Raw genomic sequence first — 25,410 nt, 5'->3', positions numbered from 1 at the left:
CTTTTGCCAATTTCACCATTTAGGTCCCACCCCCAAAGTCTTTTAGACCGTAGATGGTGACTATTGGTAATAATAATCTTTCTTAGCGCATGAGAGTTAATAAAACAACTTTGCTAATTATCCAAAAAGAAAAAAGCAATTGCAAATTTGCAATGCATGGTTTTAAGTATTTATCAGCTTATATATCATACTTAATTTAAAATTTAATGCAAAATTCGTTATTTTAATGATTGATTTTATTTTAATTTAACATTATATAATAAAGTTACAATATTCATTTAATGGATATATAAATAATATTTTATTAATTTTAAAATAATATAGTATATAGACTGTAAAAGAAATCTAATAAAGCGGAGAAAAAACTAAATCTACACATTGCGATCCAAAACTGTATCGCGCGTTTTTTTCAACATAAAATTAGTTTTTGAAATTTAAAAATTAATATTTTTAAAACATTCATTGTTTGACTACATATAGAGTTGATTCTTTAGACTTTCTCTTAATAGAAGTAGCTAATTTTGGAGATGATAATGTCACCCTTGTGTTGATAACATTATTTTTTTAGTGTTATTTTTTATTTTTTTAAAGTATTTATAATTTTTATAAATATAACAAAAAATATTAAAAATGTTAATATGATAAATAAAGGGGTAAAAAACGTAAATGTGCCAAGGGGGCTTAAAATTACCCAATTCAGCCAAACGAAATTCTGATACATCAATCCACCAAACGAACAGTTGTTCTATACAAGGGTGATGAGCTGTGGCTTCAGTTCAAAATTGTTGGCATGGATGGTCGGCTTTTGAATGCTACTTTCACAGTTTCCTGGGTTTGGATTGATGTAAGAGCCTAAAACTCTTCTATCCTCCCCAGCATGATTTGCTCGACCTCCTCTGCCATGGTTGTGAGCCTCTTCTTCATGATGGTTTCCCATGTTTTCTTTCATGTTTGGTTCAAAGTATTCCTCAAAGTGTTCCTCCTCTTCTTTAGCACCAACTACACGTTTGTCTTTTGCCTCCCTCCTTAGTCTAACGAAGGTTCTCTCAGGTTCAGAATCAAAGGAAGTTGAAGCCCCGCTTCTTCTCCCTGTCATACAACCAACAAGTACAAGCAAAGAGAATAGGTGCAGAAAGTATATCTATCAGAATTACTTAGTGTGAGTGATGCAATATATCAAACAGTTAGTGGGTTAGTGCGATGAATGGTAAATAACAAAGAAAAAGTAGGGGGAAGGGAAGAAATTAACTAAAACAGGAAGTAAATAACTCAAACAGAAATTTAAATCAAACAAAAATAAAATGCTCAATCTAGTTATCCTCCAATCTAATCATTGTTGATGCACAATCAATCTCCGGCAACGGCACCATAAACTTGATGCACGGAAAACTTGTCTCATAACAAATTTTCTTCGGCAAGTGTACCGAATTTGTCGTCAAGTAAAAACTCACAATAGAGTAAGGTCGAATCCCACAAGGATTGATTGATCAAGCAACTTTAATTAGAGGAATGTTCTAGTTGAGCGAATCAGAAATTGAGTTGAGAATTGCAGAAAATTAAATGGTGGAAATGTAAATAGCAAAAAGTAAATTGCAGAATCTTAAATGGGAATGGGGAAATTGCTCATAAATGTAAATGACAGAAATTAAAGAGAATGGGTAAGATCAGAAATGGGGAGTTCATTGGGCTTAGGAGATGTTGCATTCTTCGGATCAATCTCATTTTCATCTCTTCCTCAATCAATGCACTCATTGATCTCCTTGGCAATCTTAAGTGATTGAATGACAATTTCTTGTAATTCAATCTCTCAAATCTTGATCAATAGCTAATTCCTTGGTCAATTGCTCATGAGAAGAGATGAAGTATGGTCACTGATTATACCACATGCATTTCCCAAATCAAGTGTTGAGAGGATTATAGTCACATATCCATCCAAACCCAATTCAGTCCAGCATGAGAAAGCATTTCTAGCTTGATCTCTTCATTCCTCTTTCAAGGTTCAGAAGAGATCCAAGTATGAATAGCTTCTTTTCCAAGATAACTACCCAATTGGATGAAGATCGAAAGCTTTCAAGTAAAATCAAGAGAAAAGATAGAAGAAGAATAATGAAAACTAGTATTGATCCATCAAATTACAACAGAACTCCCTAACCCAATGAAAGGGGTTTAGTTGTTCATAGCTCTGGAAAATGAAAACAAAGATGGAGAATACATGATGAAAACTAGAAGTGCAGAGAAAGTAAAATACAGAGAGTAGTTCTATGCCAAGAGGCTCCCTATATTTTCCAACTCCCAAATAATTCAAAGCTACTCCTATATATACTACTCTTCTGTCCTTCTAGTTGATTCTTCGAGTCTTGGGCCTTTGGATCTTGAGTTTGAAGCAGTTCTCTTCTTCATTGGGCTTAACTTTTACTTGCAGAGAGAAAGTATGAAATGGGTATGGACTTTGTCTCAGGAAGTTAGTGGTGTTAACGTTCAGTGAAAATATGGGTTCGAGAACGTTAGTGACAATCACCTTTTTCACTAACGTTCCTCACCAAAGTTAAAAGCCACGTTAACCTCAACGTTAGTGGCACAAACGTTGCCACTAACGTTTCTACTATGTCCTTCGCACACGTTATTGGGACTCAACTTTCCCAATAACGTTGAGAAGCCTCCCCCTTCCCTACGTTAGAGTCCACGTTAACTTCGTTAACGTGGCTCTTTTAACGTAGGCTTGCCATCCTTCGAGAACGTTAGTGACACTTACCATTATCACTAACGTTTCAAATTGCCCCTATTTTCCACGTTAGAGTCCACGTTAACTAGGTTAACGTGGCTTCTAACGTGGCCTTGCTAGCCATCTCCAACGTTAGTGACAAAGTTGAGTGTCACTAACGTTGGCTCATCATTCCCTTATCCACGTTAGCTTCCACGTTAACTTAGTTAACGTGGGAGTTAACGTGGCTCATGGTGGCATGTGTGGCTCCTTCCAACGTTAGTGACAATGTTGGGTGTCACTAACGTTGGCAATCACCTTCCTTCTTCACGTTAGCTTCCACGTTAACTAGGTTAACGTGGGAGTCAACGTGGCTTATTGGGGGCTTGTGTGCTTCCAACGTTAGTGACAATGTTGGGTGTCACTAACGTTGTCGACCACTTTATTTCTTCACGTTAGCTTCCACGTTAACTAGGTTAACGTGGGAGTTAACGTGGCTTAATGTGCTTTGGCCAACGTTAGTGACAATGTTGAGTGTCACTAACGTTGGCTTCCCCCCTTTCTTCTTAACATTAGAGGCCACGTTAACTAAGTTAACGTGGACTCTAACGTGGCCACTCATGATCTTGGTCCAACGTTAGTGATAATGTTAAGTGTCACTAACGTTGGCTCCATTTCTTTACTTCCACTTGATTCGAATTACTATGAAGCAGAGATCTATATATATGATGTGTACGTGAGTTGCTCTCAATAGAGGGGTTAGATGGCTAGTGAGGATAGTTTTCTAGTGTTGGTTCACCACAGAGGATCGATTAAGAGAAAAACTCGATCCGGTGTGAAGTTCACCGATAAGGATCCTCTCTGTATTATCGTGAGGCCTACGACGAGCTATGATGACCTTGTTAGCTCTGTACTTCTGAAACTTGGTCTTGATGGTCTGAAAAGGGTTAAGAAGTTTTTCTATCGCATTCCAACGACGGTGCTCCAAGATACCGTGAAGTATGACCGTTTCACGATCGGGAGTGATGAGGACTTGCAGGTCATGTATCATTGTCGCCGGCAGTTTTCCGAGGTGAGGACACCAGAGCTGTTGGCAAAGTTGGTTGATGTGGTATCCAGCTCGGGGGGTTCGAACCGGAATACGCACACTTTAGCCGTGGTGGCCGGTTCTAGCTCGAGACCTGCCGTTGCTTCTTCCTCCGTCCCTGCATATGAGCCACCGACCCAGCCTGTCGCCTTCCCTTCGTTCGCTGTTGACCTCAGCGGCAATGTCGGCGACGAGGTTGGTACAGGGGAACATCTTCCGACCTCAGTACATTGTTCTACACCAGCTGGTGTTGGAGACGGATTGTTTGAAGATCCAGATGACGATGATGTTGAGCCGGATCTGATTACTGACGACAGTGGCGATGATCTTGGAGCGAGTGACCCGAGAGGGGCTGCAGGTGGATCTAGTTCTGGGACACAGCAGTACCCACCCCATTTTTCATCATTGGACCTGGATGCCATGAGGCATGATGGGCTTTCTGGGCAGGCTGCTGGATTTGGCGTTAGAGATGTGGACGGGTCTGCTGGTATGACAGAGTTCCAGGTTGGTCAGCAGTTTCAGGATAAAGATGAGGCCTTGTTGAGTGTGAAGACTTACAGCATCCACCGAGGGGTACAGTACAAGGTAGTTGAGTCTGACTATCGCCGGTATGTGGAAAAGTGTTCTGAGTTTGGGAATGGGTGCACGTGGTTGATTCGGTTGAGTCTCCGGCAGCGCAAGGGAGTCTGGGAAGTGAAACAGTACAACGGACTGCATACGTGTCTCGCCACCTCTATCTCCAGCAACCATAGGAGTTTGGATTATCATGTGATAGCGACATTCATTATGCCAATGGTGAGGGCTGATGCATCCGTCAACATCAAGGTGCTCCTAAATGCCACGGCCGCACACTTTGGATTCAAGCCGACGTACAGGAGGGTCTGGATGGCGAAGCAGAAGGCTATTGTCGTCATCTAGGGTGACTGGGATGAGTCGTACAATGAGATCCCTATGTGGGTGTTAGGAGTCCAGTTGACCATGCCTGGTTCAGTAGCAGTCCTTCGGACATGCCCTGTTCGAGTTGGGGGACAGTTGGACGAGTCTCATGCTTATTTTCATAGGATGTTCTGGATGTTCACACCTTGTATCGAGGCATTCTGTCATTGCAAGCCGTTGGTGAGTATCGACGGCACCCATCTATATGGTAAGTATGGGGGAACGTTGCTTGTCGCAATTGCATAGGACGGGAACTCCAACATACTCCATGTGGCATTTGTACTAGTTGAGGGTGAGAATGCTGATTCGTGGTTCTTCTTTCTCTCCCACCTCCGTCAGCACATCACACCGCAGCCAGGTCTTCTAGTTATTTCGGACAGGCATAACGGCATCAAGGCCGCCCTTGACGCTCCTGATGGGGGATGGCTACCTCCGGCTGCATACCGGGCATTCTGCATTCGACACGTAGCAGCAAATTTCGCCCTCACCTTCAAGGGCAAAGACGCTCGGAGGCTTCTTGTGAATGCCGCAGATGCAAAGACCGAAGTGGAGTTCGATTACTGGTTTGACATTCTGCGGTTTGAGAATCCGGCCATGTGCGACTGGGCGAACAGGATTGAGTATTCATTGTGGACACAGTATTGTGATGAGGGTCGCAGATTCGGGCACATGATGACCAATATCTCTGAGTGTGTGAACTCAATCCTTAAGAGTGTTAGGAACCTCCCTGTGTGCTCGCTGGTGAAGGCCACATACGGCAGGTTGGCTAAGCTATTTGTCCGCAAGGGGAGGGAGGCCAAGGCCCAGTTGGGAACCGAACAACAATTCAGTCAATACTTGGTAAAGTGTATCGAGGCCAATCTGAAGACGGCTAGGTGCTTCACGGTGACTGTATATGACAGGGATAACTCGGAGTACATAGTGGTAGAGACGACTCCGACTGGTTCGTTCTCACTGGGTAGCTACAGGGTCTCACTAGCTTCGCAGACATGTGATTGTGGCTACTTCCAGGCACTTCATTTTCCATGTCCGCACGCATTGGCATGCTGTGCCTACTCACGTGTTACTTGGCAACCATACCTCCACCAGGTGTATCGACTAAGTTCGGTTTTCAGTGTATATCGGATGAGATTCACACCTCCAATCCCGGAGGGTTTCTGGCCACCTTATGACGGGCCGACCGTTATACCGGACCCGAATATGAGGCGTGCGAGGGAGGGTCGTTCGCGGTCCACTCGGATAAGAACCAATATGGATGAGGCAGATCCGAACCGGCCCAAGAGATGTGGCCTCTGTAGGCAACCTGGACACACTCGTCGAAGTTGTCCACAGACCGGAGGACCCAGCCATGCAGGGTGAAATAAATAGTAATGTCTTGTTTTGTGTTCCACTTGGAATTAGTTTTATCATCTGTACTTTTTTTTTAGAAAAAGATGTACTAGGTTTGCTAACTAGTAGGTTTTCAGTGCAGAAAAATCCGTCTCGTAGAAGACATGTATGTTAAATGTGTTAACTATTATGGAAATAAATTACATTTGGAAAATACAAATGTTTGCACCGTGACTAATACATAATAACGCAATGTTAAACTCACTGCTGCATGATCTGATGAACTAACAAAGTAAAATACAACACTGATAACGAAAAGATATAACATACAACAAATAGTTCACGAAATAGCATATACGACCATACACAAATCATCTAAAGAGGTGCGATCCCATGCCACAACGGGGTGGAACTCGTGCCCTATGACCTCTCCGGATAAGGGGCTCCTCATCCTCGATCTCGTCCTCCTCGTCATCCGGGGGTGGCTGTGCAGGCGCCCTAGACTGGACATGTGTGGGTCTGGTCGATGATGGTCCGGCGACTAAATGTGACGCAGCAATATGTGCGGATGGTGGGGTCCCACCTAAGGCGAAATGCTGAACAGGGCCCACGGAGGGAGGCTCATTCAGATTGACATCTAACGCTGCCTGCGTCCCCGACGTCTGTCCCCGTCGACGGGCTGCCTCATCCTCCTACATGATGGTGGTGATCTCATCTAGGAAATGCGATCCACCAAAATCCACGTCAATCCCATCACCGGCAAGAAACTCTGAAAACATGGATCCCGGAATCACCCATGGAGTATTCTCCTGAGGTGTCTGGTCATCAGTCGGAACACCAATGAAGTAATCTCCGAGAGGCCCCTCTCCAAGCCCGGTGTCAGCATGGCTCGATGGATCTCCCATATCAGATCCATACCACTCTCCACCAAGTCCGCCATGAGCGGGCCTAAAACCCCCCACTGCAGCCCCTCCTCCATCGGCATGATCACCACGACCAGGCATATCATGTCTAGGAGCAGCCCCCCTCCTCCTGCCTCCATGCCCTCGTCGTCGACCACCGCCCCTACCGGCCTCATCACCCTCCTCCATAGCCTGGTCCAGCCATCTCCACTCACGCTGGCTACGACGTGTCCCGACTCGAGCTCTCCTCTCAACTCGACGCCTGTCAGGAACGTCGTCAACTCGGTCCATATCTGGAACTCGGCCGGCACCCCTCTGTGTCGCCTCAACAGGAATAGGAATACCTCTCGGATCTCCCAAGTACATCTCAGATAACAAGAACCTCTTTCCATGCTGATGCCACCAGGCCAAGAACTCATGTGAGGGTCCCGGGTCAGCAACAACGTCGAACCGTAACACGTGGTCCGCACGTGTCTCCCAGTGAAGGTGCCAATGCTGTAAATGGGACGGGAACCAACGGTCACCACCTCTCTCGTCCTTCGACATCAAGAAGTCGATGTTCAGGGCGGGATGCGGGGGAGGCTGTACCCCGCCGAACTGCAGTAACACTCTATCAACCTGATGCCACTCAACCACCGCAAAATATATCAGGGAGGTCACACACCGCCATAACATCGTATGCCGAGGCTCCAAGACCTCCGGATGGACAACCTGGAGGACGTCGGGTGTGCTATAGGGCATCCATATAAACTAAAAAAAGCAAATCAAATCCATTTGACGAACTCGTTAAACCGTATAAACTGAAAGAAGCATTAACTATACATATGAGATTAGCGTACTTACATCCCGAGCCTGTAACAAGTCGATCTTCAGTCGAGCCATCTGTACCCGAGGTCCCTTCTCGCTAATCCCAGGATTGTAACCTGACCACATGCGTAGGAAATTAAACATGGTACTGTGGTCATTAATGATTCTAAAAGGCATAAAATTGCATGAGAAATTGACAATAAATAAACTAAAGATAAATAGTTCAATACGATAGTGGTACCTCGAGGCAAGGGGCCAGCTAAACGCATCATACCCAGCAGGCCTAAAACCAGGAAAACGCCAAAAGATCCACAACTGAAGTAACTGTAACGGCCCAGCTAACTTCACTACATGTCTGTTGGCCACTCAGCACATGCAAACGGTACAACCATGCTAGTGCCGCCGACCCCCAGCTATAGCCACCCATCTCCTCAAGCCTAGCCACAAACGGTAACCATCTGATGTGTATACGATTGCCTGACTTGTCTGCAAACAGCTGGGTGCCCAACAACATCATGATATAGGCTCAGGCAAAGCGCCTCACCGTCTCCTCATCCGCCCCTTCGGGGCACTCTCCAAAAGTCTCCTGGAACCAGGTGCAGTTCACTGCAAACTTCTGTATCTGGTTCGCGGGAGGTAACACACCTAGCAACTCATGGAACCACTGCCAAGCTGGCCTGCCACCATCTATGTATACATGGAAGTCTGTCAGGCAACCATTGACGTAACGTCCATCTACTGGCAACCCCAACTGGTACGCAACGTCCTGAAGTGTGATCGTGCACTCTCCGAACGGCATGTGGAACATGTGCGTCTCCGGACGCCACTACTCCACAAAGGCACTCACAAGGGGCTCGTCCAATCTAAACCATCTGTCGTTCAGTCTCGCAAGATGGTATAATCCGGCCATCTGCAAGTACGGAACGTACCTATCATCCAGTCGCATCCCCTGCTGTCGCCGCATGCTCGATATGCAACGCCGGGGCTGCGCAATACATGGACCGCATAATTAGAAACGATTTACAATACCACTAACAGATAAAACTCACAACGTAAACAACTAAAATATACCACTTGCAATAACAGATATAGTCAACCACTAACAGAATTTCTTACGAAACCGCAAACATAAACCTTTTCTGGCTAACACATGCACAAAATAATGGTGGTAAACCACTAGCAAAACCACATACTAAAACCGCGTACAAAAAATCACTAACATAATCCACACGCAAATCCACTTACGAAAACCACATGCAAAACCACTCAATTAACCACCATCAATACCACCACCCTAAACTGCTAACATAAACCGCTAAGATAAATCACCCTAAACCGCTAACATAAACCGCTTACATAAACCACCATCAAAACCGCAAACAAGACCACTAGAAGAAACCGCATGCAATACCACTAGCCCAACCCACTAACATAAACAGCCAATAAAACTGCATGCAAATCAGCTAACATAAACCACTATCAATACCGCTATCATAAACCACTAACATAAACCAATATCAGAAATCACTATCAAAAACCACTAACCTCGTCGTTGATCACCCCGGCGATATGAGCAACTCCATCCAGTCGATATAGCCTTCTCGGATCGTCCCCCATTGCCTGACTTTGCCGCTCCACTCTTTCTCGGACCGATTCTGGGTCGTTTTCTCTGGGATTTGGTGGGGTTTGAGAATGGAAAAGTGATTCGAATGACCTTGGTTCGAACTCCTTATATAAGCAACTCCCACGTAATTCGAATGAACTCGTTTCGAATTACTACTACTTTGCAAAATTGAGTAATTCAAATCAACTTAATTCGAACTACCTTAAAAGCATGATTCCCTACTAATTCGAATTTTTATAATTCGTTACATATTGATTCGAATTACATGTTGCCAATTCTTTCAAATAATTCGAGTTATATCAATTCGAATTACGTTGAAAACTAATTCGAATTACATATATTTGTTCTTTGGTGGATTGATGTATCAGAATTTCGTTTGGCTGATTTGGGTAATTTTAAACCCCTTGGCACATATACGTTTTTTACCCTAAATAAAAATTGGTGATAATTAAAAAAAAAATTAAAAACTAAAATTAAAAAAACCACGTTATTAATTTAAGAATGACAATATTACTTTCTTTAATTTTAGTCAATAAATAATTATTGAAATAAATTCATTCATTTATTATTTTTTTTAAATTGTCTTTTAAGTTTTTATTTCTTTTTCTTTTTGCTTATACTATAATTTTATTTATCATTATTACTATTGGTTATTTTAAATTTTAAATTCTAAATCTCAATTTTTTTTATATTTTAAATTAGTTTTATATTTTTTAGATTTTTTTTTTACTTTTTGATATTTTCTTCATATTTATTTTTTTAATTATTGACTATTTTTAAGTTAATTAACTAAAGTAGTATTGATTCTTTAAATTCTTTCTATATTATATCAAATGTTTAATTAAATATATTAAATTATTAATATAATTTTACTTATTATTTTCAATTTTTCACATAAAATCATCTCAACAATTTTCATTTACCTAATTAGTAATATCCTAATCTAACCATATTCCTAGGTTCCTACAAATTCAATAGTTAAATTAAAATGAAAAGATAGAAAAAATGTGTAGTTATTTTTATGTGAAATTACAACAACAACAACAAAATTTTGTCTTACATGAATCAAACGATGTCATTGTGCTTTGTCATGTATTATGTTTACAGAGAGACCATTTACATATAAATCTCGTTTGACCACCTCATGAATGGTCTTCTTAGGTCTTCCTCTGCCTTTCACCCCTTGTCCATCTTCCATCTCATCCACCCTCCTGACTGGGTGTTCTGTCGGTCTTCTTCTCACATGTCTAAACCACCTGAGACGTGATTCAACCATCTTTTCCACAATGGGTGCTACTCCAACTCTCTCCTTTATATCTTCGTTCCTTATTTTATCCAATCGCGTATACCCACTCATCCATCTCAATATCTTCATCTCTACCACACTCAACTTATGTTCGTGCTCCCCTTTGGCCACCCAACACTCCGTACCATAAAGCATAGCCGATCTTATAGCAGTACGATAGAATTTACCTTTATATTTCAAAGGCACTTTTTTTGTCGCATATAAAACCAGATGCACTCCGCCATTTTGACCACCTGCTTGGATCCTATGATTTACATCCTGAATCTCTCCATTATCCTGTATGATGCACCTAAGATACTTAAAACTTTTAACTTTTTGTAGGATATTTTCTCCAATCTTCACCTCTATATTAGGGTTTTCCCTTCTCAGACTGAAATTACATTCCATATATTCCATCTTGCTACGGCTTATGCGCAGATCATACACTTCTAGATCTTCTCTCCATAAGTCTAACTTCTTATTTAGGTCTTCTCTTGACTCTCCCATAAGGACGATATCATCGGCAAAAAGCATGCACCATGGCACAAGCTCTTTGATGTGCTCTGTGAGTACTTCCAAGACTAATGTGAAAAGATATGGACTTAAGGATGATCCCTGGTGTAATCATATACCAATAGAAAATTCTTCTGTCATACCACCTTAAGTTTTCACACTAGTTGTGACCCCATCATATATGTCTTTAATTGCACGAATATATGCGATTCTCACTCTCCTCTTTTCTAAAACTTTCTATAAGGCCTCCCTTGGCACCCTATCGTACGCTTTTTCCAAATCAACAAACACCATATGTAGATCCCTTTTATTACTACGATACCTCTCCATCATCCTTCTTAACAGGTATAAATCCAAATTGGTTCTTTGTTACTTGTGTCTCTTTTCTCAACCTCCGTTCTAACACCCTTTCCCATAACTCCATGGTATGACTCATTAGTTTGATCCCTCTATAGTTTTCGCAACTTTGTATATCCCCCTTATTCTTGTAGATAGGTATCAAGGTGCTTTTTCTCCACTCATCAGACATCTTCTTTGACCTTAAAATCTCATTAAAAAGCTTGGTTAACCAGTTGATGCCTTTTCCTCCAAGGCCCTTCCAAACCTCAATTGGGATATTATCAGGTCCTACTACTCTGCCATTTTTCATCTGCTTTAGAGCCTCGTTTATCTCGAATTCTCGAATCCTTCGATAGTAGTCAAAGTTTTTATCTTCTTTCCTTGTGCACAACCGACCAAGGCTCGGAAGAGTCTTCTGTTCTTCATTAAATAACTCGTAGAAGTAGCTCTTCCACCTTTCATTAATCTTCTCCTCTTGAGCCAGCACTTCTCCATCCTTATCCTTTATGCACTTAACCTGATCCAAATCTCTCGTTCTTCTTTCACGGCTCTTTGCGATTCTATATATACATTTTTCTCCTTCTTTCGTGCCCAAATACTGGTAGAGACCCTCATATACTCTTGTTCTTGCTTCACTTACAGCCACTTTTATCTCTTTCTTAGCCGCCTTATATTTTTTTCAATTATCTGTATTGCGGCATAAAGACCACTCTTTAAAGCACTCACTTTTTATCTTTATCTTTTCTTGTACACTCGTATTTCACCACCAGAACTCCTTATCTCTTGGTCCTATTTCTTTATATTCACCAAATCTTTCTTTTGCTGTTTTTTTTCCTTTATTTTTATGTGAAATTAATATATAATAAAAATTTATTAAATAATAATTTAATTAAATATATTAAATTATATAATAATTCTTAATTAGTAGTTTCACATGCTTATAGGTTTCACGAAAAAATAAAAAAGGGCATAAAAAGGCAGGAGGCCTTTGTTGTGTTGTTGTACCATTGTACCAACAAATAGAGAGAGAAAAGAGGGAAAGCTGGCGAAAATGGTAACGGACAAGTGATTGCCACAAACACTGAGTCAGTGCAGTTAAGATATGCTGCTCTGCTACCAAAGCTTTCTTTTCCGGGTTTCCCACACCATTGGCCCCCTCCATCCAATTCAAGTTCGTCACACAAATTAGTAATGATATATGAGTTAGTAAATTTAGTTAGTAATTAGTCAGCATAATTATTAAATAAATAAATTTTATTAATTTATATATATATATATAAATTATATATTTTGTGTATAAATTTTTATAAACATAAATATAAATTATTATTAATTAAGTGCTAATTTTTAAAATAATAATATTTATTAATTATGTAGTCTTTATTAATAATTATCCAAAGATAAAATAAAATTGGTTTCGTTTCAGACAATTCAAGTGGCTTCTGGTGCACCTACACGATCCCGGTTTGAATTTTGCCTTTTGAGGGTGCATTAATGGATGCGAGTGGATTCAGATTCAGGCATTCAGCTTCCTAATGTCGAGGTCACGTCACTCTATTAATATATTTTTGTTTATTATTAGTATATAATAACCCACAAACTTGTCCTTGTTCTTTTGGTCATATGAGAAGCATTCCTATTGATACTGAGAAGCGTGAACTTCAACAAATAAAATAAAATATTTCGAAAAACCTGAAAAATGTTCAATTTGGCTCCTACTTTATAAGCGATTTGGAATTCAAAATGGTTAGTAAATAATTTCCATGCTCTATGCTTTTCGAGAACAGTGTAGCCATTCATGTCCGCAACCGCATGGCAGTGGCAGGACACTGTTCAGTAGCAAAGAATCCAAAGACAATTCCTTTCTATTTTAATAATAATGCAAAAGACAAACACACAACTTCAAATCAAATGCCAAATTGACTTTATTTTTTAGTGTATCTATGATTTGATTGGCGGCATGAAATCGAAAATATCAATTTCAGTCAGCTGTGTATCGCATCTTGCATCCTGTTAATTCAATTTTGAATGTGTTTTGTTTTTGCACAAACTTATTATAGGCCTACAAATTACAAAATGCAGTTTGCTTATCATAGTTAAACTAAATGGCCCAGCCCAAATGGATAACATAAATCCCGCTAATGGATTATTTTAGAAGTATCACTTAATCATATACATATATTCATTTGGAGTTGGTTGAGTGGTCAGCTCACTCGTCTACTTAAGTAAGTGTCAGGAGTTTGAACCTCACCTTATTCATGCAGCAACTCATTAGCTAGCGGCAGACCCTTAAATGGAATTAATTGTGCTTACCTAATATACACCATATCGTTCATACAGAACTGAAATTGAAGAGTAGATCTTGTCAATTGTCATTCTTACTTTTCAAAAACTTTTATATGAATATGTTAAGTAATTATGTAAGTATATGATTAATAGAAAATGACATTATTACAATATCCAATTCCTTTAAACTATCCTACACAAAAAGATATTGATAATTTTTTTTAATAAAAAGTAGTTGGCGCAAACTCACGTTTGAAGGCCTGAAAAATAAAAAGTTAAAAACAAAAAGAAGAAAAAAAAAATAACACCGACTGTGCCACCCAACCTTTCCATAAAAAAGATATCGCTATTCAAAACTACAAAAGACATTGTCAATGATTAATTTCTTACTTTCAAATTTCAATTGTCTTTTTTCTCTTTTCTTTGGCATCCAATAACACCGACTGTGCCACCCAACCTTTCCACCGCAATTGTTGCAACCCAAAAGTTCAATGGGGAAACACTATTTTGTGTATGTGTGTGCATGTGTTTTTATTTTTTTTTTAAATATTGTCCATGCAGCACATTAGCATGTGAATATGTGATATAAAATAACCAAGAATATAAAATCACAAGGTAATAACTACTACTATATTGAATAGCATCGTGAATTACAGACCAATCTATACATTTGGGGTCAAAGAATTAATGTGTATCAACTATCATCATTGTGAAGGAAACTTGAGCACTAATCAAAAGGGTTTCCTGTAAAGAAATCAGAAAATGGCAACGTAACATTGCTGTCAGGGATAGAGCATTATGGAATGAATCATCCAGTGGAAACTGATCGAGACCTCTGTTGGGGTGGTATGCCGAGCCAAGACTTCATCATGTCGTATGTGGTGAAACTTATTGCAGCTGAAGGAACAATCTGTGAAACACAGCATGGACCCTTTCAGATCAAATATACCAGATAATACTATGTGAAAAAAGGCAATGTAATACTCAAAGTCAAAGCTCGCATACCCTTATATAGTTGATGCTTACACCTGCAAACAACTGTCTCCACCCTTGGTTTTGAACAATTGTTCTTAGTCCATGGAATGTATTTCGGTATCTGGCATTTTCATGAGCTGCATTTTCCAAGTTACCAACCTGCACAAACAATGACAAGATGAGTAAAAAACAAGGTCTTAAGTCTCCAACAAACGGATGGCAATGGTATATGAGATATTAAGTTATAGTAAACTACCTGCATTTGTCTCTTAACAACATCTAAAGGGTATGTTAAGGTCTGGCCAAATAACCCAGCTAAGGCTCCGCAAGAGAGGCGCATCAAAATGGACTTTTGATGTTCTTCAGGAACATGCAATTTCAATGTCTCATACGTGTAGAACTTTAAACCAGCATATGGAAGTATTCCAGTAATAGTTGGTCCTAAGGAAACGGAAAATTGTGGATTTCAACTAATGACCTTAACAAATTGCATTTGGAAGGCAAGCAAGAAATGCATCAAAATTCTTCACCAGGAACCAAACATACCTGCACCTCTATAAAGTCCACGAACTCCCCCTTCCCTGTAGACACTTGTAAGAACACTTTTAATGCTGTTGTGACCAGTTTGAGAATGACCTCCTTTCACACCATCTTTGAAACTGCCTTTTTTCTCTACCACCTATAAGATTGAAGAACAATGATGAGACAGAATGAACAATAATAGAACTGTAGAACCTATAAAGCTCTTATTGCTTTTACCTAGTTGTACAACATTGTATAGAATTCAATTAAATCTGGACAGAGTGATGTAACAATGGTTCAAGAAGATCCCTACCCGATAAGCGAGTTTGGTGCGGGCAAGATCTAAGGGATATGTACATATTACTGAAGTTCCTCCTGCTGCGGAACCAGCTAAGAGATCAACAATAGGACCTGATCCTAACATAGGATAATTGCTCAAGATCCAGCTTTTATATCGCTCATATGTCATAAAATGCAAGGCTGCATATGGAACAATCCGGATAACGCTAGCTCCATTTCCTCTAAAGATCACCACATAAGAACAGTAAGTTAACAAGACATACAATGAGAACAAGAAACAAAAATAATTCATATTGTGCAATCTGAGTCTTACTTATATAGTCCTAGAAATCCTTCATGCTTTGATAACCTTTTCAATGATTGATACACACCCAGAGTATGAAATCCTGCTGTCCTTGTCTGCAGATTAAAAAAACAGATGCAAAATTATAATTAAAAAAAAATGGTTAAAGAGGAACATACATAAACCCATTTACAAAACAATGAGCTTGCATAAGAATAGAAAACTCTCATTGACAAATTAAAAGGAACTATTAGCCTCTCAAAGAAACTTGATGCAATGTAAGTTACATACAGGGATGAAAAATCAAGAACTTTAAGTATCCAGCAAGAGCCACCATTACCAATGGAGAGGCAAAAACAAACTGAGACACTAGACAAGTGCAGTTACATAGTTAAGCCATAGCACCATGACAAACATCTTTCCTTTACAAACTTTACTTCTCTCTAAGGGTGGCAACATGTACCCTACCAGCGGATACCAACCCGACCCCACCCGGTCGGGTAGGGTTGCCAACCCGATCCGCAGCGGGTAAGGTAGGATGCGGGTAGGGTTCTCGTGCGGGTCGGGTAGGGTGCGGGTTGAACCTCAATCCTACCCGACCAATCCGCACTCTATATATGGATATGTTTTAAGTGGATGTTGAACCAAAGACCTCTCATTAAATACAAAAAACCTTAGTCAATTAAAAAAGATATCATCAAGTTATATAATAATATTGTTTCTTTTTTGTAACCTGCGGGTAGAGTCGGGTACCCGCGGGTTAAGAGCGGGTAGGATTAGAATAGAATTGAGTTTATATAAAAAATCTCAACCCGCGGGTAGGATTAGGGTTGGCTCCAAACCCTACCTTACCCTACCCATTGCCACCCCTACTTCTCTCCCCTTCCATTGTGCTCTTAGTGGTAAATTCTAACTTCTAAGTCACACATACTTACCATAGTTCAAAACCATTAATAGAATCACTTATTGCATTTATCCAACAAAGCTTCTCACGTCAGTGGTTTAATTCATAGTTCATTCTCAATTTTATTCTTAGTTCTGTTTCATGATTTCTCAACAAAATACTCCCCAATAATTCTTGATCAACACAACACATATAAAGGCTATGATGTTCATATCCTCAATCATAAATAACATGAGAAAAGAAGAATGAGGACCTGCCAGAGAATCTTGACCCGTTCGAGGGGTGCAACGGTGGTCTTAGAAATCGCACCGGCGAAGCCACCGGCGATGAGCTCCTTAACATAGATAGGGACGCCATGACCCAATCGAGATCCATCCCTCTGAATCGATGCATTCTCCACCAAACCAGCCAGCTTAGACCCTTGTTGTGATTGTGAAGAATCCATACCACAACAAGGGAAAAAGAATCAAAATCTGTTGTTAATCAATGCCACTCTGGAGCTCATAAAACTCCTAATCCCATCTACTTCTGGAGAAGGAGAATAATTGCGTGTGCAACAACAATGGCGCAGTGATTACGTCACCCACCTGAGATTTGGGGATATTCAAAAGCGTAGAATTCCCTTCAACAACGGATAGCGAAGGAACAGAACAGGACCCCCCGATCACAACAGATAAAAACGAAAAGAAGATATTATGATTTTTGGTTTAGAAGAAGAGAAAGGAAGGAAAGAGAACAGGTATGTGAAATTCAGATACCTGTTCTCCTTTGAATTTTTGTGTTTGTTTCGAATGCTCCGCTTTCTTTCTTTTTTTATAGTAGTTAGCGGTTATATATATTTAAATTTAAAGATAAATAAATAAATTTAAAGTGGTTATGGTCATGGCGAATGGCATCGGATTCGTATCTTTTTTGCGATACTGACGGGGCAGGCGGGTTAGGCGTATCATGTTCAGTTCAGAGTACCTCCCGTGTCTTGTTAACATCAACTCGGGAGTTTAAAACGTGATTTTTTTAAAGATATTTTTTAGTGATTAAATTATATTTTTTTGTTAAAATTAGATTAAATAAATAGATTTGATTAAAAAATTAATAAATTAAATTTTAAATTGGTTAAAATTAATATTTTTTTAAATAATTATAATAATTATATTATAAAAAATAATTAAAATACTTTAATTATATATATATTTTTTAAAATTTTAAAAATTTTAAATTCTAATTTTATGACGACATAAAGAGAAGAGAAAAATAGGATTTAGAATTTTTAAAATTTATATTATAATAATAATAATAATAATAATAATAATAATAAAAGTATTTTAGTCATTTTTTATAATAGAGATATTGTAGTCATTTTTATAAAAAAAAAATTAATTAAGATCAATTTAAGGAATAGTTTACTGATTTTTTGTCAAAGCAATTTATCTTATCTAATTTTGACAAAAATAACATAATTTAATCAATTATATGTATTAAATTTTAATTATTAAAAAATATCTTTAAAAAAACATTTTAAACATCTTTATCTAAATAATTCCTAATAAATAAATCTAAATATCATTATTTATGAATACGAATACTAGCAATCCACATCAATTTTATTCAAATCCATCACCATATATAATTTAATTCTTTTTAGATTTAACTTAGTTACTACTTTTTTTTTCCAAAAATGCTTGTTTTTAATTGGAAAATTATATTCGTTAATTCAACTATTTTTTTTAATTAAAGTTAGAAATAAGACTTGAATCCAAAATTTTTAAGTGAAAATAGAGTGAGTTATAATTTATTACTATTATTTTTAACTTTTTTTTATTATTAGTACTGGCTAGTATATGTGATGGTGGTAGTTGTCGTTGTTATTGTTTAGAATTTTAAAAATAGTTTTAAAATAAATAATTTTAATTAATAAAATATGCAATCATTTGTTATCAACTATAAATATTGAAATAATTTATTTTCATTAATTTAACTTAAGCTTGTCGCTGAAAAAATGTAGAAATTTTGTTCAATGATTTTTTTCATTTAAAAATTAAAGATTTAGATAAAGAGTGTGAGGACTGAGGACAATATAGAAAAGTTTCAAATTTTTTAATATATTTAAATATATCAAAAAATTAAAATTTAATATTTAATTTGAATTTCAGAAAAAATTTTATTTATATTTCTTAACAAAAATCAAAATCCTAAAATGTAAATTCATATAATTAAAAGGTACACTTTATTTTTTTTTTCAATTATGTTAGTTCACACAAAAAATTAATTATAAAATATATATTAAAATAAAAATAAAAAATAAATTAAACACATATATTTATATATATGATATCTGATTTAATAACTAAAATTATTTTGCAAGTTATATTTTTTGTTCTATCAAAAGATTACTATTTAGCTTACCACAAAAATTTAATAGATTTTAGTTAAAAACTCACAAAAACTAAAAGAACCGCATTCTTTTAATTATACTCACGAATTTAATTAAAAGTAAGAATTCCAATATTTAGGGTCTATTTAGAAAGTTTTAAAAGTAATTTTTTTTTAATTTTTGACTTATGAAAAGTAGTAGTATTAATGTCTGGTACAATTTTTAAAACGAAATTGCGGCTTTCTAAGAAGCTATTTAGGAACTTATAGAGAAATTAAAAAAAAATGACTTCTCTTATAAATCATAATACTACTACTTTTTGTGCTTATTTAGGCACTATTATTTTAATAAAAAAATCATTTTTCAATAAAAAAGGTCTTTTTATTTTTTAGCGTATTTGGCAAATTTCTAGTAGTAAAAGTAAAATATTAGAAAAATAAAAAAATATCTTTTTTGAGAAACTGTAATTTACATATTTTTTTAAAAGATCTTTTTTTCTTAAAAAAAAGATATTTTTTATGTAATAAATAAACAAAAAAATACTTTTATATTATTATACCCAAACATAATTGATAGATAAAAAAATCTTTTTACATGAGATAGCAAACATAAAATTACTTTTACTTTTCTATAAGATCTTTTAAAAAAAGATAATTCAAAAAAAGATATTTTATTAGAATCTCATCCAAACAAGCCTTTTATTATATTTTTATAAAATAAGCACTTTTATAATTAAAAATCCAAATACAAAATAACTTATTTACAAACTATTTTAATTATTTATTCTTTAAACTATTTTTTCAAAAAAAAAATAAAAAATAATTCAGCTGTTTACTACTCCACGCCCTTAATAGTTAATACTATTCTCCTTCTCCATACATTTTGTCCTAAGATTCCAACAAAGAAAAATATACTTTCCAAGAAGATTGTTACACAACCATAGCAAATAAACATTTTTTCTTTTTCGAAAAATTATTTCAGCATATCGTGACATCTGTTTTTTCTTCCATCAATTTCCATCTGCTGCTTCTGGTCTTAGTTTGTCGTTATTTACTTACTTTATATTTTCCCTCACATGACAAGGATGCAAAAGGTAGTTCTTAAGTCAACACCATCCCATGAGTTTGGAACGAGAAAGTTCGTTCTCCCATTAGTCTGGTCAGCTTGAAATCCATACAATATGTGTTTCCATGTACTGTTAATATGTCACTGAAAGAGAAGGTTGCCAAATATTTAATATTTTTATTAGGTTAGCCATTACTTGTTTTTTGGCTGTGAATTTATTTGACAGGTGTGGAGTGCTTGGATATGTGTATTTAGTTGATAGTGGTCTTTTCTAGTTCGATTTTTTAAGTTGGACAGAAGAACTGAGTAAAAATGAGGATCGAAAGCGGTGGTTGATGTACTTCTGTGTGGTCATTTAGAATATTTGGATAGAAAGATATTTCAAAACAAAAACAAAGGTGTAGAAAATATTATCAACATGACCTTGCTTAGCTGCAACGAGTAAAGAAGTGTGGATTCTTTTTGTTATTAATGGCTATGCTAGAGATGACATGGAGATATTTCTTTGTGCTATTATGTTACTTTCTTTAATTTTCAGTTTATTGTGTTTGGCTGGTTCTGTTTGTTCTACTTTAATATGTTGAATTCTTTGTTTAAAAAAGCAAAGTTAGTCATACTTCTTGTTATTTAACGATACATAATTAACTTTATGTGAAGTTGATAGTAAAAAATTATTGAATAATTTAACAAAAATAACTACACCTGAGTTTTCACCTTATTTGAATTATCTAAATTTTTTCTTTCATTTTTCAGTTGTGTGTATCCATTAAATTTTTTTGCTGCATTTGATAGACAATATACAACAATAACCCAACAAAATACAAAAAATTGTGTCTCTGCTTAGAAATTTTTTACGATTTCTAAAATTATGAATGCGAAAACCAGTATGCGTCTTCTTTTATAACACAGTTATTTTACGGCTTTTCGCATGGAGATTAGCCAATATCCTTGTTCATCATCGTTCGAGCTATCAATTTTGGTGAATTACATCAACTAAAAAACTATTTAAAAATGAATTTCTGCTTGAAAGTGAGACACACGTTTATATATTTTCTAAATACACTTTTATAAGGGTCAAAATCTTTGGAGAGTATATTTTGATATACCATCCCTTTTGTTCCCGTTAACAAAATAATAGAATCGATTCTTGGACTATCTACCTCATAATAATAATAATAATAATAATAATCCGGTCCCGCTACGTTACCAATAATATTTCTACTAACTTCTACCAACTCTTATTTATAATTGTGTTTAATGGAAGTGTCTTCGTAAATGTGTCTAATAAAAATGTCTTTTTTATGTCTGTGTTTAATAGAAGTGTCTTTATAGATATATTTTCTGGACGTGTCTCTTTATATATGTGTTTAAAATATAATAATTAATTATTGTTGACAATAAATTGACAGATAATATGTTGGTACTCTATACTTTTCCATAATAATAATAATAATAAGATGAGGAAAGAAAAGAATAAAAGAATATAATGTTTGATTGGTCAATGATTAAGATTTTGTATCTTCTTGTTGGATTATTTTGGGTTGTGGTATACAGAATGCATCAGTATCAAGATCAAGAGAAGACATGGTTGATTTATTCCTTGGATGGTATGCAGCGATTCTCTTTCCTTTTCCCTCATAGATTATAGGATCCTCTACTTCATCAGTATTACACTTCTCACCCAATATAATTGTTTTCATCCAAATTGAATCCTCTGCCTTCAACTTCCCTTTAATGTTGTCCTTCTCTTTCTCTTTCTCCTTCTCCTTCTCCTCTTTGTGATGATGATGATCCCAATTTTTCGCCACGGACAAAGTCCTCTTCACTTTTATGCTCAAACTGTGAGTCTTTCGTTCTGAGGTGGCCCTTTTGAATTTGTTGGGTGATGGAAATGATGGTGGGTCCTTATTTGGTTGCTGCAATGCTGGTGGAAGAGGAAGCTCCTTGATTTCTTCTTCTTCTTCTGCTACTTCTATCTTACAATCTTTTGTTTCTGTTATCTGAGATGGGTCATTCAGATCCTGATTTAAGGTTGTTGAGGTTGGATCAAGTGTTTCTAAGGGAACAGAGGCAGATAGTGTGTCTGGTTTTTTTCTTCTAAAGCTAACAAGGCTGCACATAGATGTGATTATTGCAATGGTGGCTGCTAATCCTGCAAGAACAAATGAAAAATACAAAAAAGGATGGTGTATTAATGATGAGAGGTTATCATTAGGGACATTTCTTCCCATGACAAATCAAATCAATTCGATTTGTTTCATGGACTTTTTTTTCTTTCTATGAGGTTAATTGCTTTGGGAAGTCCTATGGGAAAATAGAACTTGGGAATTGAAAACAAAGTACCAGCTGTTTTTCTCATCTTCATTATGTGTCTTTGAATTAATTAACCCCAAATAGATGCTTGGATTTAGGAGATGCAAGGCATGAAAACTTAGACATAGTCAAAGCTTATGAAAGCCGTCCATCATTAAATGTTTTCCATTTTCCCTTTTTGGAAAAAAAAAAAAACAATTATATCAGATGTATATTAAATCGGCTACTAGTATAAATATATAAATATATATTAAAAATAGGTTAAACAAAATATATATATATATATATATATATATATATATATATATATATATATAATGGCTAATTTTAATAATGTTTTTTATCTACATAGCATTTTTTAAAGGTTAAATTATACAGTTGGTCCTTACATTTTTAGTGAAATTGCAAATTGGTCCTTATATTTTAAAAATTTATAATTGGGTCCCTAAAAATAATTAAAATTTGTAATTTAGTCCCCGTCATTCAAAAAGTGTTTGATTTAACAGAATATTCTCAGTATATTCTTTATTTTAATAAAATATTCTCAGCATATTCTGAGAATATTCTGTTAAATCAATACTTTTTGATTAGCGGGGACTAAATTGTAAATTTTAATTCTCTTTAGGAATCCAATTACAAATTTTAAAAATGTAGAGACCAATTTACAATTTCACTGAGAGTGTGACCCACTATGTAATTTAACCTTTTTTAAAAAACAATATTGTTCATCTTTTTTTTTTTTTTTGGTCAAGTTATTGTTCATCTTCTGAAAACCTTGTAGATGCTAAAAATATCATAAGAGGTTTTGGTAATTGCCTTTTTGGGTCCACTGTTTTCGGTAATTTAAGAAATTGTTATTGTCTTCTTTTGATCATTTTTATTGTCCAGTCAAGCCCAGCCCACTTAGATTATTTTTGAATCCAGTTCAGCAAGGCCGATATCTACTTGTTGTGAAAATGAAATTAATTTATTACAAAAATGAAATTATTTAGATGTGAATGGACAAGTGCTGGTTAGTTTGGTTCCCAATTAAATTGTTCTCCAACAGAGAAAAATATTTCAAGTATTTTGTCATAGATTGAACTCAGTGAAGAGCTTATTAACAGGTTCAGCCCAAAGAAAAAGAAAACAAAAAACTATCTGTTACCGATGTTACCAAATTTCATATGTGCCATTCGAAAAATTAGAAATGAGTCACTTTACAAAAAAAAAAAATAATAAAAAAAAAATTAAAAGTATCATCTTTACTTCAAATTTAGGAATGAGAAATGAGAAAATTTTTGAGTATTATGATTGGTTTTATGTAAACAAATAAGCGGATAAAGTTGCTCATAAAATTGCCTGCCTTCTTATACATCATCATAAGCCTCCAAATTAGATATTTCAGAATTCAATTGTTCATCAAGTATCCAATTCAAATTTTTGAAGTGCTAATTAGATTTGCAGCAATTGAATATTGAAAAATGAATTTACTTGTGTGCACAGTGCTTATTGCGGAGGCACTTCCTGCCAAAAATAAATACTAAAATAAATGATTGCAAAAGTCTAAGAATCGAATATATAAAAATAAAAACATATTAAATTGGAGAATCTTTTTACTAATCATTGGATTTAATGTGTAGACAGTCTCCAATGTTAAAAAAATTCGCATGATGACTGAACATCTCTTTTTTTCTGGACAAATGACGACATGAATGCATTTAAAAAAAAAGATAGATGACGTGTATATTATTTTTTGTGTATGCTTTTTAAATAAAAATAAATTATTTATTTTCATTTATTTTATATTAATTATTTTAATTATATGTTCATACCCTGACCTAATGTAATGGTCAGGTCCAATCCAAAAAGTTGGCTTTCACCGTTCACCCAACTTCTCCAACGAAGTTGAACTCGACATGAGCTGATAGATGACACTTATCCAAATAAGTAACTGCCTCCTTAAATCTCTTACCCACTTCGGGAAGAGATATCTTAACAACCCTAAGATAAAGGGACAGTTATCCATCATCAGAAGTGGAACTACTTCAACGGTGGTTATTGGTTCATCACCTATAAATACACTAGCACTCTCAGGTAAAACTAAGTTCCAAGACAATTAAACCTGCTTTACCCTTTGCTGACTTAGGCATCAGAGTGTCTTCCAAGTACCACCCTCCCCTCCCAATCTTCTCAAACACACAACTCGGACGGCGGCTCCCTGACGCAGGACAAGTCGGAGACCACCTTTCTTGAACACTTGGGCCTCACAAACAAGCCCAATCATCCGGTTCTAAGTAAGTCCCGGAACATTGGCGCTGTTGCCGGGGACCTGGAAGATCAACAAACGATGGCGGATGACCAATACGAAGACGGACACACCGCATCAGAGTCTGAGCAAGAACACCAAGACACGGTCAATAACGACAGGGCAATAATATCCCTACAAGGAACGGAAGGACATCATGGCGAAGGTCCCTCCAACACCTAGGGATAAAAAAGGATCTCCTCCAAAGTTCATTAGCCCGGAAAAGATGGACAACCTCACTCTACTGACCTAATGGGATTACATGGTCACCAAGGTCGACTCGAGCAACTAGAACAAGAGTTGGAACGATAGCGTGAAGCAGAACGAAGCTTAAGGAGAGAGATTGAGCGACGAAGAGAGCTTGAAGAAAAGCTCTCAAGGCTGGAATCCAATCTCCGAAATAAGGATTCTCGCAGAGATCGAGAAGACACCCCATTAGAAGAAGAAGACCCATTCATTGAGAATATCATGAGAGCTAAAGTTCCCAGAAACTTTAAAAGCCCCGACATGGACCTGTATGATGGGACAACAGACCCGAAGCACCACCTTAGTAATTTCAAAAGTCAGATGTACTTAGCCGA

The 25,410-nt window shown here is 36.6% G+C and overlaps 2 protein-coding genes and 1 long non-coding RNA gene across 3 annotated transcripts; 2 read left to right on the top strand and 1 right to left on the bottom strand.

The window, feature by feature from the left end:
- The first annotated feature begins 53 nt into the window (after positions 1–53).
- LOC112763998 (uncharacterized) lies at positions 54–6,083 on the top strand. Its single transcript, XM_025809521.1, has 4 exons — positions 54–66; positions 3,856–4,292; positions 4,707–4,904; positions 4,971–6,083. Exons 1-4 carry the CDS (start codon positions 54–56, stop codon positions 6,081–6,083), a joined length of 1,761 nt encoding a protein of 586 aa, XP_025665306.1.
- A 6,455-nt stretch (positions 6,084–12,538) lies between these two features.
- On the top strand, positions 12,539–13,230 carry LOC140180889 (uncharacterized). Its single transcript, XR_011874981.1, has 2 exons — positions 12,539–12,694; positions 12,950–13,230. It is a non-coding gene; the product is annotated as an uncharacterized lncRNA (long non-coding RNA).
- Positions 13,231–14,412: 1,182 nt separating this feature from the next.
- On the bottom strand, positions 14,413–17,738 carry LOC112766401 (mitochondrial carrier protein CoAc1). Its single transcript, XM_025812293.3, has 7 exons — positions 17,047–17,738; positions 15,920–16,005; positions 15,620–15,827; positions 15,331–15,463; positions 15,041–15,225; positions 14,815–14,943; positions 14,413–14,719 (listed from the first exon to the last, which is right to left on the bottom strand). The coding sequence occupies exons 1-7, from the start codon at positions 17,236–17,238 to the stop codon at positions 14,618–14,620; spliced, it is 1,035 nt and encodes a 344-aa protein (XP_025668078.1). The 5' UTR covers positions 17,239–17,738; the 3' UTR covers positions 14,413–14,617.
- Between the last annotated feature and the right edge of the window lie 7,672 nt (positions 17,739–25,410).

This window comes from Arachis hypogaea, chromosome 17, assembly GCF_003086295.3.
Source record: "Arachis hypogaea cultivar Tifrunner chromosome 17, arahy.Tifrunner.gnm2.J5K5, whole genome shotgun sequence".
In the NCBI taxonomy this organism is placed as follows: domain Eukaryota; kingdom Viridiplantae; phylum Streptophyta; class Magnoliopsida; order Fabales; family Fabaceae; genus Arachis; species Arachis hypogaea.
This window is presented reverse-complemented; position numbering and strand designations above follow the sequence as displayed.

Excerpts from the sequence above, each read along its gene's own strand:
- LOC112763998 (XM_025809521.1), top strand. Across the intron at positions 4,293-4,706 it reads CTGGTATGACAGAGTTCCAG|GGTGACTGGGATGAGTCGTA; the intron begins GTTGGTCAGCAG and ends GTCGTCATCTAG. Across the intron at positions 4,905-4,970 it reads TCTGTCATTGCAAGCCGTTG|GACGGGAACTCCAACATACT; the intron begins GTGAGTATCGAC and ends GCAATTGCATAG.
- LOC112766401 (XM_025812293.3), bottom strand. The coding sequence starts at position 17,238 with ATGGATTCTTCACAATCACAACAAGGGTCTAAGCTGGCTGGTTTGGTG. Across the intron at positions 16,006-17,046 it reads GGGTCAAGATTCTCTGGCAG|ACAAGGACAGCAGGATTTCA; the intron begins GTCCTCATTCTT and ends TTTAATCTGCAG. Across the intron at positions 15,828-15,919 it reads GGATTTCTAGGACTATATAA|AGGAAATGGAGCTAGCGTTA; the intron begins GTAAGACTCAGA and ends GGTGATCTTTAG.